Raw genomic sequence first — 14,863 nt, 5'->3', positions numbered from 1 at the left:
TGTTCATTGCTAACCCGTTCAACGATAAAATTTAATAAAAAGATCTGTCGACAAATTATACGTGGTCGTATTGTTTATCGATTAATCAACAAGTATCGATAATTAAGCAGACACGAAGGAAAAAAGCGTAGAAAGGGGAGATCTAGTCTACGTCAAGCTGAGAACGGCGAACGAATCCTACTTCGATGAAAAATCAATGAACCAATGAACCGTACATGCATCTGATCGATCATGATGATGATCGAGATAACGATATTCATCTTGTAATATACAATGTATATTATAGGACTTACAGGCCATAAATAAATAATAACAATAATGATATATCGATGGAAATCGACAACGCGGCCGGCACGAAACGGTACAAAAAGAAATTAGAACTGCTACGTCGGCTCCTACGGCAATTATCCAATTACCGTGTTCGCATTAGCTACAGTTGCAACGTCTAATAATTGCACCTTCGTTCTGGTAAAACGCTCGAACGTGAAACGACCTCACCGGTAAGTCGCGATACAATGCGCGCGCAACCAGCGATTCAGCTAATCGAAAATCGAGGGAAAATTGAATTATTTTGGACAGTATTTCGATAGAAATATCTAGCGGCTATGAAATTGTAACATTCTATATTGAGTTCCTTTTCTTTTATTAAACTTCGACAACCATGCAACGAATTTACGTCTCATTAATAGTTCCGAACGTAAACCCTTATATGTATAACTTCGTTGTAAGTATTCTGTACTTTCGGTCGAAAGAGTTACGAGGAGAAAAAAAAGATCGATGCTGCCGGTAAGTGGTAATTTTCATACCAAGTACGGTTTCCGGTCGGCTCGTTGCATAACGTATTCAATGGCTACCGCAATTATAGCGGCCGTTTGACGCGAAGCGCGGCTAAGTTCGGTCATAAAATCCTGACCTTGAGAATTACGATGCAACGTTCGTACGTTTATTTCTCGCCGGTGCTGTCGATGGAAACCCATCCCAAACGGCGGTTTTGCTCCGTTCGGACAAATGATTTGCATCGTGAACAACCACACGCCCGCGCGTAAACTAAACTACGCGCGTACGGCGCCAAATTACGAAGTACAAAGCGTGCAACACTTACAGGCAGATTCCTGAGCCCCAGCCGCACCTTCGAGTACTTCTTCATAAAGACCCGCCAGAGCACGTAAGCCATGACGATTATCCAACTTCCGATTCACTCCTGAGGTTATCTTCGAGATTATTCCGTCACCTTTCACACTTTGTCACTGTTTCACGTAAAAATTTCAAAGATTAACACCATCAGCGTCCGGATTCGCAAACATCCGTCCATGATACGATCGTTCGATTATCGAAATTGCTCCGCATCTCGATCCCGAATCGGTTCTTGGGATAATGGCGGGAACACGATTGCGCGATAAAAAGTCGATATCGAATTCGAAAATGGTTCGTCTATAGCGCCACTTTTCCCGCGTGAAACAACCCCGCGACCGTTTAACCTTAACCAATGATACTCACTTTGTACAAGGTTCTCGTATTAGCACAGCGAAGAAAAGGGAGGAGAGAATCGTCGAGCAGAAAAATAACGAAACGTGTCTCGCGTACGTTACAAGAGGAAGCAACACATCTCGCGTACAAATTGATGCGACAAACTTCATGCCGTTCCGATAATGAGCGACTGGATAAATCACCATTCACTTCTAAAGGAACAGTATGTATTTTTCTACTCAAACGTTCCCAAGATTTCACTATTTTCTGATAGAGAAAAACATAACCAAGATTTGACCTCGTAACACGTTTTTATAAAACACCTCTCTATTCCTGTATCTGATATTACATTCATTTTACGATAATTTTCAGTATACAAAGAACTCGCGTTTTCTCCAACCGTCACGAAAAATGAATGAACGCGATCCATGCATTAACAGAAAAATACAGAACAGCGAAAGCTGATAATCTTTGAATCGGCGCAATTCGATCTCTTGCATAATTCATTATAATGTCCCGATTGTAATTGCGTCCGGCCATGCACGCCACCAATACTATCGACGCGCACGATATAATCGATAAACATCAAAGCCAGTGTTCACTCGGTCGATCGAAATCGCCGCTGCGCGTATACGTTGATTTATACGAAACCACGGTACGGCATCCGATTCAACACATATATATAATCACGTGTCAGAGGATAAACTTAACCTTGAAATCCTTCGTTTTTGCAGGGAAGATGCACGTCTGTACACAGGCGGAAATGAATCAGTTGCACGCAGTGTCACGAGAAATGTCGTCAGACCAGAATACAAGGAAGCGACTGTCATGATTTAATCGACGAACCAATGAGACTTTCTGTCGTCCTCGAAGGATATAAACACTCTCGTAACTACGCTCTGTATGATACGTTACTCCAAAGGAAAATCACATAAGACTATGATGACAACGCTCGACAATTAGAACGCCTTCGATCACGGAGATTCCGTCGAAAGTTTTTGTTGGTATTGATACAGCAGGACGCACGAGGATTTTGAACGAACGACGCGCGTCAAAACACCCGTATGCCTGACGGCTCTCGCTGCCGAGATATAACTGACACGACACACGCAACTACCTACTCTCGCGCTCGAACCGTGGAACGATGAAACGGAACGTCCGGAACGCCGGAACTACGGAACGATATATACCTGAATCGCGTTTCAGCGCAACTTTAGGCGTGTCTTTAACCACCCGACACCACGTTTAATGGAAATAAAGGGTGTGCTCCTGAGGTCTATGTCCCTGAAATCTCGAGTTCGCTGAACTCTGGTATCGAGGTGCTTTTATTTATACTTTTATTTTATGTTGCTTAATATTAATCCATCTTAACCCCTAAACACTTCAATTTAAAATGTATTAAATATTTGAAATATCATAGTTTGGCAGTATTATAAGGACAAGTGCCACGATTTAATCAATAAATCGATACTATAACTTAATGTAATTTGCCTTAATATCTGTATTGATTTATAAATTCGTGTTTAAGGAATATGTGAGGTATCAATCCATTTCGAAGAAGATGCCAGGCACCATGGTTGGTAACACGCCTTAAAGACACCACTAACAGCTGTTTGTCACGCAAAAATGAAGAAACAAAAAAGAAACCATTCATAGTAATACTGGCATCTGCCGAGGCATATAGGCGGTAAACAACTCAGACTCTTTACCATTTAATTACTATACCGCATAATTCAGCTATCAATCAGCTATTAATCAAGAAACACAGCGATTTTAAATTAACTTTTTCCTCTATTTCTTTACGTTATTCCGCGAATAACGTTTTCAGGGCGAACGTCGTTTTTATAAATCGTATGCGACGCTTAACAGAAAGGTTAATTTCTTAAGAAACGATCTTTGTTCCCCGCCGTGACATCGTAAACCGGTGACGCGAATGGTTTGGAGGGAGTCGAAGGAGAAATGGAAAAAAACGGGCGTTTAAAAAGCAATATAACGCGAGGCGGTCGTAATGGAGGAAAGAGTTAAAACGAATCAGCGTGTCTCACGGCGCAGCCAAAACAAACAGAGCTAAACAAGCGGAAGGCTCGATGCCCCCGCTCCACACGTGCCCTCTCCTGTTTACATTCGTTTGTTTTCACTTCAATGCTGGCCAACTCGACTTCCCATTCGCTGCTGCACATTACGCGACTGTATTACCATCCCTATATATTACACATCCGGGCCGTTTGATTTATCAGCCGATAAAACGTTTTCAAGGCACTCTCGTTAACGAGACCTAATCGCCGATACAATTAGGACAGATAAAAATGCACCCGTTATTGACTTTCGCAATGGCTATCTCGATTCTCGTTACAGCATCGATGTTTTTTCCCTGTTTCCTTACGTCTGACGTTATACCGCGTGTATCCCGCAGCGTAAGTGACGTTAAAATGCGAACATTTCCGACTGCTAATGATATGTTTCGCGAGACGAACGTAAAGGAAAAAAAGAAGAGGCAAAGAGATTGGCGATAAATTTTCAGAGTCGTTGAACGATTCCGTGCTCAATCGGGCGTGGAAAAATTAAAGGAATATCGCGAAACGTGACATGAAACGCTACAAACCGCGATAATTCTTCGAATGCCTCCAATAATTCCCTCTTTAAATTCCAGATACGCGCGAGAACGAAACGACAGAAGAACGTATATAACGGCGAAGGGTGAAAAGAAATATGGAGAACTGCTCGGAGAGCTGGTAGACGGCGCATAAAAAATGCCAAATGTTTCGGGATGTAGGAGGCAACGCGAACCTCGTCGACGCCATTAACTCTTGAATTTTTAATACGTGAACGTGCAGCCCTTGCGTATCATGAATTCTGCCTTGAAACACGGCGACATGCTTGAAACATCGAACACCGAACGTCGAGCCACGCGTTTGTTCGATCGTCGACTGAAAAGAGAACCGCTTACGACGAAGAAACACACCCCAGCAAAATGGTTCTCTTTCGCGATTAGCGCCGGTGTCACGGCACTTCCGCTGTGTCTCTACCTCGCGCCACATCCTATCGCCTTTTACTTCTTCCCTTCTTTAATATTCAGCCACCGTTCTCGTAACCTACGTTGTGCCGCCGCGCCGCCAGACACACGTAAATACGCGTACCTCACAAATATATCGCGCATGTGTGCAACGTGTTATCCTCTGTACGTGTCACTATGCGCCTGTTCGCAGCATATGCATACAAGCGTGCATTCTCTGCGAGACAATGGGTGTGCCCACCTCACGTGACTGGCACGTGAGCACCCTTAAAAAGGGCCCTCGGTTCCTGACGTTCATTCATACTGGTCTGCCTGTTTCGTGGTCGACACTGATGACCCTACACCGCGCGTCGGAAAGTCAAGAAGAACCGAACGACAGAAAGAGCAGAAAACCGCTGTTTAACCGTGTACCATTCAGAGACGGTTTTCGTGAGTCTTGCAGGTGCGCGGACGATTACACCGTGCAAACCATGCGTCACCGTAACAATGTCCTTTGCTCGACAGCCTCAACCGCTGCCCGACAGAAGTACCCTGCCGGGACAGGAGAATAATCCGTGGAACGAATGCAGTGAACTTGTTACTTAAATAAGCCGTGAAAGATAGAGTGTGTTTGGATAAAGGTAAATAAACGCGTCTTGTGCACCAAGTACAATGACCTTCCGTACTTCTGAATTCGTATTTATTCAACCATTTACGCTCTTTATACAATGTATGTACGCAAGTATTATAAATGAGAAGACGATCGACGACAGGATTCTTCGATCTACGAAATGCGGCGTAATAAAAACGAGCAAGTGAACGGCAATGTCAATGGTTTCACGACTATTCTTGGATCTCTTCCAATAGCGCTATCGTGCTCGGAATCGATAAAGGAACTAACGTTTATTATTTCGCAAGCAACCCCTCCCGTGTGAACGCGCTCGACCCTCACAAATCGTAATTGCCGGGCAACGAACAGGCATGTCTAGCTGCTCTATGAGATAGCTTGCCTCTGAGTCACTCCCCCGCGGTGCGTTTAAACTTTGAACGCTTTCTGCACGTCGGACCGACACGTTACACTGCGCAATAATTGTAACGACTCTAGGCTTCGTTCATGAATCGACCGCTTCGGGCTGGCAACTGTTTCATGCGTGTTCCAATGTATACGCGGAAAATCAGACTGAATAGTTGCTTTGGAAAGCGAGACGCCAGTGTTTGATAATGCAAATTCTTGTTTCAATTTATACGTTTTTACAAAGATTTCTTTTTCATATTGGCTTTATATCGCATCGACACCTCGACCATTAGTGACAGGTAGAGATTATTCTTTTGCCAATCTCTTCTGTTGCAAAAATCAGACGAATCTACCTCGATAAATTTTCCACACTTTCTTAGGTAAGTAGTCACTTTTCTTCGAGAAAGTTACGCGAACCACTACGTAGATGGTAATCTGCGGAAAAAAGTTCTGGTGAGTAGAAGGAACAAGGAACCATCTACTGTAATTTTTTGCACATTTAAGTTGTTGCAATCTAATTTACATTAACATAGAACAGCATTGGCTTTTCCCAAGTGAGCAAAATTTTCATCGCGTGCAAGAGGCAGACACGCCATACGAACAAACAGCGAAACTTTCAGCTCGCAGCTAGGTTTAAAACTGAAATTCAACAGGTGGACCATGCAAATATTTGTCGGTAAGAAGTTACTGGCAACGACCCAGTATTCGAGCTAACATAAACCTACTGTTACACAACTGTAAACGTAAACCACCGTTTCTAACTGCAGGAAACGAGGCATTCGTATAATACCGCTCATCAATAGTGTTGCTCCAGGCATTATCATCTACGCATAGAAAAAAGAGATTCCTTCATCGTGGAGAAAATTGACAGCTCCGAAACGTCTTCTTTTGTCGATAACATCCAGATCGATGATGATTAGAATTTCTATAAGGGCAAGCATCCTGGATATGTGGAAGGAAGCGTAGGTAATTAGAGAGCGGATTAACGTGTCGTAAGACGTACCTGTAGAAACAGCGTTCTGCATGTGTATCGGTTGCATGTGTATCGGTCTGAAATCGTAACGTGCAACACGAATCGTGAATCACTGGTTCGCTCGTTGAGCAAGAGGGAGTGCTCGCCACGAACGCCGCACCACGAATTGACGATAGATAAATGCGCGAGAGATCGTATTATCACGATCCTTTGGGGACCCAGCGAGGTTATCCGGGTTAATCGAAGAACCAGCCAGTGTAACGACGACGATTATTATTCGATCTGGCGAAATTCGCCTACGTATCGATCTTATTCGAGCCACTTTCGCGAACACGGCGCCGCGCCGCGCGCCGTAGCCCTTTTAGAAGCCACTTATTATCCAGCCCGATTCCGGCCGCCGATTGAGAGCGTTTCTCAAGCTGGCCAACACGATCATTAGGGCATTTTAAATCGGTTGCATGTTTCAGCGTGGATTGCGAAATTTTTAATTTGTTACTTTAACACCGGGAATCGTACCTTCTAAAAAACTTGCCATCCCACGCTTTATCTTAATTCATCTGCCTAACTCCAAGTTTCGTTTCTTTGTAGTTAAAAAGTTGAGCCGAGAGATCCGGCGAACGCTTTCAAGATCAAAGAATGGATCTAAAAAGGATTAAGCGTCCTAAGGCTCCTTGCCTCGAAGCAAAGTAAAGCTGACTCATAAGAATCCTCGCTTCCAAATCTGGTCAGCCAAACTGTTTTCGTCCAATGAATTTTAATTTAGTCTCATAGTCTTCCATCATCTAGTTTCATTTACTTTCGCAGCCGCTGAGTTATAAAAAAAGAGAGTACGTAACGATAATGAGAATGATGCTACTTAACGGTTTACCGTGGTGTAAAAATTTGACATTCCGCGGATTTACGATTGCCGCCCCGAGGACTAAATTATGGCGCCTCGGATCCCGCACCGCATTTGCAAACCCGTCGTACCGCACGTCGTACGACCGGCAGGTTTTGCACGTTACATTTTATATCCTGAGTGCATGCCACGACAGGTACTTACACTGTCAGCGTAAGGTTACAACGAAAATAACGAAAGAACATACAACGGGGTTACGGCCCTCTTAACAATTAGCACGTACCGTTGATCGCGGAACACGGTCTCCCATAAATATCCGTGAAAACGTTCCCGGTAATGAGACGAACGTCGTTTCGGAATTCGTTGTGAACCTGATTCGGGATTCACGTTCATCTGTTTAAACTGAAAAAAGAAAAGAATGTGTATAACCAAGCGCCGTCCTTTTCGCTTTATTAACACTAAATATCAGTAATCTGATGTTAAGTCTGGAGAAACCGGAGAAACGTTACTTGTAGTCAAAATAATGGAATTCCTAATGAATTTTAATTTCAGCCGACCTCGAGTCTCTTCTCCGGACTGGAGAACAAACTGACGCCAGTAAATCGCACGCTTTAACGGACAAATATGTCGGTGAAGCTGAAGGAAACAAGTAACGCACAAGCATCGTCGATTACGCAGAACTTTCGAGGCTTCTTCTCTTCTTCAACAAATCACTTTTTGCCTGTACGAGGTGCACGTATAGTTAGAGTCGTTGGTTCGAAAGGGAGGCGGCGACGTTCCTTTTTCGACAGGGAATCGTCGATATTTCGCCGTACTAAACCGCGACCAACCACGTCCTTTTTTTCTTTACAACCATCCGGCTCTCTACGTCGAAGCAACATTTACGACGCGTTCTTTTTGTTCTCGGCGACGATACAGCTCGACGCGACGAAGAGGCACCGCCATACCCTTTCGACTCGTGCGTTCAAAGCGCCTTCTCGAGAGCCTTTGTCCTGCTCGTGCGGCCATTTTCTTTCTCTTCGCATTCTTTTCAGTGAATACCTATCCAGCGTTCAAGTAGACGCGCGTTCGGTGTACGAAGTGGAGAACGATACACGAAGACGACGAAGAAAAAGGAACGGATGATACCTACAGGGTGGAGGAAGAAAGGCGGGAAGGAAAGAACGATAGGCACAAGGGGTGGCGCGGGAGGTGAAGGAAGGCGAAGAAAGAACGAAGCGGAGGAGGAAGAAGAACGCGAGAAAGAAGCTAAAGTGAAACGAGCAGAAAAGACACACGAGCGATGAGTCATCGTAAAAAGAGGAAAGCTGGTGGTCGACTACTCTGATTCGAACGATCGTGTCTCGAGATTTTCTGCTACTTTTTGCCTTGGACGCATAATACCGTCTCTATCGTCATTTTAATACACGCAATACCAACAACCAACGGAACTGTCGACCAGCTGATAACGCGGAAAACGAAAGGCTAAAAAGCCGATAACTGTAGTCGAATGACAAGTACGATCAAGCTCTCTGATTGACGATCGATTGCTACTTTGATCTCCACTGCCAATAACTGCTGCTTCGTATTAGAAGCGGTCTACACAGTCATCGATTTTTATACACATGTCTCATCTTTACAGGATTATCGAGATTACCAGATGGATTATCCTGCACGACGACTCTTTCTTCGCGGAATGTAGGCTACGGAACTCTTTACGTGCGAAGACAGGCATCTGACGATTCTTCGGCTACCGTTAAAGACGTATCAACAAGGATGCTGGTCATTATCGCCGTGAATGGGATCAGTTAGCGATTATCTCGTGTATGTCACGTCCCATCGTGTTAAGTGGCATTCTTTGCCGTATCATGTAGATTCGGTTCTTTATAATGATTTATAATAACGAGGTCTTAACACGAACGCGAAAGCTGCTTTAGAATATATATTGAAAAATTCCAGGAAAACATTTGACTGCAAATAATTTTATGTCGTGCCAGACGTCTCATCCACGATAAAAACGGGTTTTTATTAAATATAAAACTGTACGTTATATCAAGATCTTCGCAACATCGGATATTCCGCCAGAGGTCAGTCTTTTCCACCAATTAACATTAAACATTTTTTTTACTGTAAATAACGATTTGATCGTAGTATTCATAAGAATACACGATCCCTCGTTAAAAAGGGATCATTGACGTCGGTGCTTTCCGTCGCAAAGACGAATATTTGTCTCGTTACGCAAGCGAAGCATCGCGGCGATCCAAGGACACGGACTAACCCGTTTCAGATGCCTGCTCTTGATGGATCTCCTCTGAGGCGCTCTTGAACGCGTCTGACATGAATCTCGTCAACGTTTTGATCGCTTCAAATAGCATTTACAATACGTACTCTTGTGTAAGGATCGCATAGTCTCGTAAAGAAAAATCCTTTGACGTTAACACATTAGCCATTTGCGAAAAGTATTTGTAAAAGGAGTTTCATTATAACCGAGACTTCTCCCATAGTATATGATCATACGATCGACCTTGTATCGGAATTGCGGGGAATTTAATCTAGACGTCTACGACTTAACGAGGTCCAAATGAATCTCTTTGGAAATAGAAAGTATTATATTCGAAACATGAACGAAAGATTCAAATAAAAAATAGACCATTCCAATTAAAAAGAGCAGTAAAGCATTCATCAATTTTCAACAGATCTATCTGAGCTTATTTTATTAATACAGACGCAATTTTCAGATTGCGAAAAATTAACTAACAACAGACAACGGCCAAACGTATCAAATCCCGTCAAAGATGAAGCGGCCTATATGCAAATGGGACGCGCAACGAAACACAATTTCCATGGAGAATTTTTTCCGCATTGCGAGCTCTTCGCACAAGCCACGTCGTAAAAGAGAACGTGGATTCGTTGCAGCTTCGAACGATCGATGCAAACGCGTGCGAAGCGTTCGATATACCACGGCGAACGAACGGAGAACGTTGCACCACGAAGTTCACCTTGGAAGAAGTCATCCTAGACTTTTTCCCTGATTCGCACCTCCGGAATATCGAGGACGGAGGCGTCCGCTCGAAAAACCCGCTCGCCGCGTGGGTAACACGCAAGAAAATCCGCGAATGGTGGCGCAATCGAATAAAAGCTTAATGTCTCTGTCCTTGCGGAACTTCGAAGAACGACGCCACACCCTCATCGCCGTCGTCCGCTTCTTTCACAGCATACACGCAGGATGTTCGTCGTCTTAATAAAGATGTAACGTATACACAGGCTCATGAAAGTATTCCAACACTTGTAGACACCTTTTATGAATATATTATATTATGTGTATCGTAGGAATCGTTTCGAAATGCTATTAGCACTGTAGCGAGATCCGGTTATCTATTGTACATGTATATACTAATGAAATTTCAGAATGTTTTACGTAACATACACGATATATGCATAGGTGTTCTCTGTAGTAAATGTTCAAATATTTTCGTAAATCAATGTATAACGACCGATTATGGTAATGCTCGTGGGTGCGATTATGTTTCACGCACGTCGGCCACGAATCCATTTAATTTCGCACGGCGCGACGCAACGGTTCACCAGCGTCGCTTCTTATATGGATCGACCTGTCGAAAGGCAAACAACTGATATGGGTCCACAACCTATCCCGAATCTCGCCTCGTGATTTCGCATTAATAATTCAGAGCATTCCTTGACCGGATCTTGGTTCGCTTGCAGGGTGTGGGACGTCGCGTCAGCGGTGAAGAATGGTATACGATAAGATTAAGGTAAATTTTCTTTGTTATCTTTTTATTTAACTTTTAATCTTTATTTTCTTCTTGTAATTGGTTAGCTCAGAATCATAGTGATGGTTTGGTATCTTTTAAAAAATAGCGCTCTGCGTTTACCATTATAACAAATTCATTATACATTATTACAGCCCTAAAGACATCCGTAGCAGAAAATGAAGTTGTGACTTGATTAATTAATTATTCACATTTCCTTCAAACTCGAGAAATTTTCCAACGATAGAAAAATAAGATTTTATGATCGAAACCATCTCTCGTCGAATGCAGAAAGTTTGAAGCAGAGTATCAAGAATAAAATGTTAAGTAAAAATAGCAGAGAAGATAAAAGGAAAGAGGAAGTCATCGACAGATGGCAGACGGTCGCAATTATCTATTAACACATACGGTATATTACTCGACAAATGTGATTGGCTGATAGTTCAGGTTCTAACTAAAAGTACCAGATGCTCTCGATTATACGTTCACAGGTTCGCGGATATCGATGCATGTTGACGACGAAATTAAGCGATAACCGGTTTTCTCTGAGTCTAATTATGGGTTTACAGCATATCGAAGGCAAGGAACACAAAGAGTAAATTAACTCAGAACGGATGTGAGCCTCACCATAATCGAACTTAGACAATAGGTATGACTACCACGCTCTTTGGCACGGGGAGCGTAGTGAAATACGCGGATATTTCTCCGAATAGCAAGGAGCCTGGTTCTAAAAGATGCTGCTACGCCTCACGGAAGAAACTAAATCCAATTTAATGATCGTTAATGATCAATGTACGATAGAAAGGTGCGAACTAATCGCGAAAAAATTGTCTTATTGCAAGACACGAAGCAAGAAACTTGAAAGAACGTTCCATGTTAAGTAAATGACAATTTCATGTTGGTAAAGTGATTTCAAATTCCTCGAACTCAAGTAGTAGCTTCAATTTAAGAAACTTATCTAATCCAAACGAGACTCTAGATATTTACTTGAAGTCGGGTTATTTAAATAGAAATGATCGATGTAACTCGTACGAAGATAAAGTCAGAGTTACCAACTTGAACGAAGCTTACACGTCACTCCCAAAGTGTCGAGTGTTTCGCGTACTTGATACCTTCGACCGATGCTTCTGCGGTAGCTGAATGAATTCCACGCGATGTAATGAAAGAGCATTGTTTGTCAGAATATAATAGCCCGAAGGAAACGCGTGCTTCCAACAGCTGACGCGATCCTGCGTGGCAGCCTTGCGTAATTCGAATTACGTAATGACAACCGCGCCGATGACGGAGCCATGGTTCGCCGTCATCGGCTTTGTCCTGAGCTAAATATCGATCACTGTCCCGCGTATGTGCGGTTATTATCGCGCGTGTCTCTCGTTACGCGATTTCCAGCCGACTCTTGGCTCCGCTCTGACTTTCCGCCCTGGAGAAAAGATATCCTGCCGCAGAGTCAACGATCGTTACGGAAGATCGTAAACTGTCGCCGTTCATTGTGCAATAAAACTTGAGCATTCGCAACACTCCTCCGTCCATCCACGTCTTTACCTTCGTTCGCGCGAATCAACTTTCCGACCGATACAGAAAGAGATTAAGATTCATAATCATTCGATTAATTTCATAGTCGATTGAGCTATAACTTCAAACAATACATTGAACTTTTCTGTAATAATTAGACTGCAGACGTTCACGGGTTTGTGGAAATTTCAAGATGAAAAAATGCACAGGATGCTTCGAACGTGCAATAAATATGTAAAATATCCAAAGCAGTTGTTGTAATATTTGCCGAATGAAATGAATGTAATTTATCTATTTGCATTAAACATTTGTAATGTAATAATAACGAAGGCAAATGTTAAAAGTTACTTTAGCTTCTATTTTATTTAACCGTCTACTTTTATCGCGTTCTTGGCAATTGTTAACGGCGTTGTTTGGATTGTATAAGGGCGAACATAGATGATCATCAAGGAGGTAATTTGTCGAGGTAGAACTTTCAGGGTGCGCGATATACTATAGACGAACAATATCGATCGTACAATTATATTACAGGAAACGATATAAGTTTTCTTAACTTTATCCTTCAAAGTTGAGGTTTAAATAAAACCACTTTCATTAATTAATTTACGTTGCAAGCAGCATGAAAATCAATTCTTGGAAGACACGCGAGGATTATATTTTATATGTATGTACGGTAAAAGGGACGGAAAAAGATGGAAAGCGAAACGATTATAATTGAAAGAAATACGACAGTGAGTGGACAGAGCGTTTCACCAATTTCTTTATATGTCCTTGCATACGTGTACGTGCAATATACGTGTTCGTGAATGGGCGTGTATTTTGCAACTGAACGAACGCCGGGAAATAGAGTAAGGTAATTATCGTCATAAATTTTTGCAAGAGCCTATCTTGTACTTAATCGCGTACGCATTATAGGGAACTGTGTCTGTCCATGGTCACGCTTCGTGGATGCAGTCATTCACGCGGCCAATCGTCGCAATGGACTAACAACATCCTGCAATTAAAGTACTTGTTCTGATACAGTTCCACGACATGTGGAGCAGAGATCGAAAGACGACGGCCGGCGAATTTCGGTGAAATCATTCTCAGTCGCCTATAACTGATTGCCTTTCCCCGCAAATTCATAAATCAACGTTATGCGCTCTGTACGTAAGACATACTTAACGAGCTCAAATAGCAAAATAGGAAAAGCTTCGCTACAACACGATAACAATCGTTAATGTACAAAGAGTTAAAATAGAAAGCGTATTGCTCTTTATTTTAAATCTGAACACCTATCGATTAATATTCGTTGTGTTTGTGCAAAGAAATTCAATTTTCCCGTGAACAAAAGTTTTCCTCTGTAGAAGAAAGCGACTCTAGACTTTCGACCAACTTTCATACCAAGAATTACCCCGTTTGTAAGGGTTACCTCGTTACCGACACACCCTGTGGTTTAAAAGGTTTCGCTCGTTAACCTGTGATCTCCGTGAATAAACGCGTCGTGCAACAAAGCCGTACGATCCGTCGATTTAAACAACGGTAGACGTTTCTCAGGACAATACGCGTTTTGTAGATCATGGAGAACAAAACGGGCGTGCTTAATATGCTCCACGTCTTATCATGGAATCGCACGCGAGGCGGTCTCTTCGTCACGCAAAACGACGCTCGTAAAGAGATCTTGGAAAACACATACGTATACGTGTCTACGTTCGATGTGCCGCCAGCGTTTCCTATTTATTCATTCAATATCTTCGAATGTATGTACGAACGCTTGTAGTTGTACGATTATATTATACTCGCGTCGAGAATCCAGTCAGACTACCATCGACCGATATCACGCGATCCTTGATATTTTAATTAGGGAATTAATTATATGATCCGACGTAAAACGAAGTGACTCAACATTGGGCATCATTTAAAATGATTTCAGAGTTATATTTACTTTAGGCAAGATATCTAAATATCGAAAATCTTCTTCAATTTTCGAATGGTTTCGTACGATGGCTTTCACTCTTTTCTCTTTTTCTTTCGTAATTGAGAAGCTCGTTTAAAAAAACCATCCTCGTTCAGATATCGAATCGAACAAATTATTGAAATATATATATCTATTAATCATCATTGTTACAATTTTATTTTGAACTTCTGCAGCAAAGTGAAGATCAAGATACTTATCCACGCTTTTCGATTAACTAATAAGCTAGGTCACCATCTTCGATCGGTAAGCGAAGATCTATTTCACGTTATAGAATTGAAAATTCTGGAAAATATATAGAAACGCAATGGAAGAATACACAAGTTGATTGCCAGTCTAAAATATCGCACCGTATATTTTATT

At 42.4% G+C, this 14,863-nt stretch overlaps 1 protein-coding gene and 1 long non-coding RNA gene across 2 annotated transcripts in view; one reads left to right on the top strand and one right to left on the bottom strand.

The window, feature by feature from the left end:
• Positions 1 to 2,207, bottom strand: part of LOC126919906 (uncharacterized) — a 303,683-nt gene extending 301,476 nt beyond the window's left edge. The window contains exon 1 of the mRNA XM_050729613.1: positions 1,103 to 2,207. Within this exon, the coding sequence (XP_050585570.1) occupies positions 1,103 to 1,174 (72 nt within the window). The 5' untranslated portion in view covers positions 1,175 to 2,207. The remainder of the gene's footprint in view (positions 1 to 1,102) is intronic.
• Positions 2,034 to 12,893, top strand: LOC126920107 (uncharacterized). Its single transcript, XR_007711890.1, has 6 exons — positions 2,034 to 2,122; positions 2,202 to 2,786; positions 2,996 to 3,154; positions 4,118 to 6,150; positions 6,242 to 6,440; positions 7,036 to 12,893. It is a non-coding gene; the product is annotated as an uncharacterized LOC126920107 (long non-coding RNA).
• Positions 12,894 to 14,863: the final 1,970 nt, after the last annotated feature.

This window comes from Bombus affinis, chromosome 1 (genome assembly GCF_024516045.1).
Source record: "Bombus affinis isolate iyBomAffi1 chromosome 1, iyBomAffi1.2, whole genome shotgun sequence".
Taxonomy (NCBI): domain Eukaryota; kingdom Metazoa; phylum Arthropoda; class Insecta; order Hymenoptera; family Apidae; genus Bombus; species Bombus affinis.
Note: the sequence above shows the minus strand (reverse complement) of the source record. Positions and strands in the feature narration are given on the sequence as shown.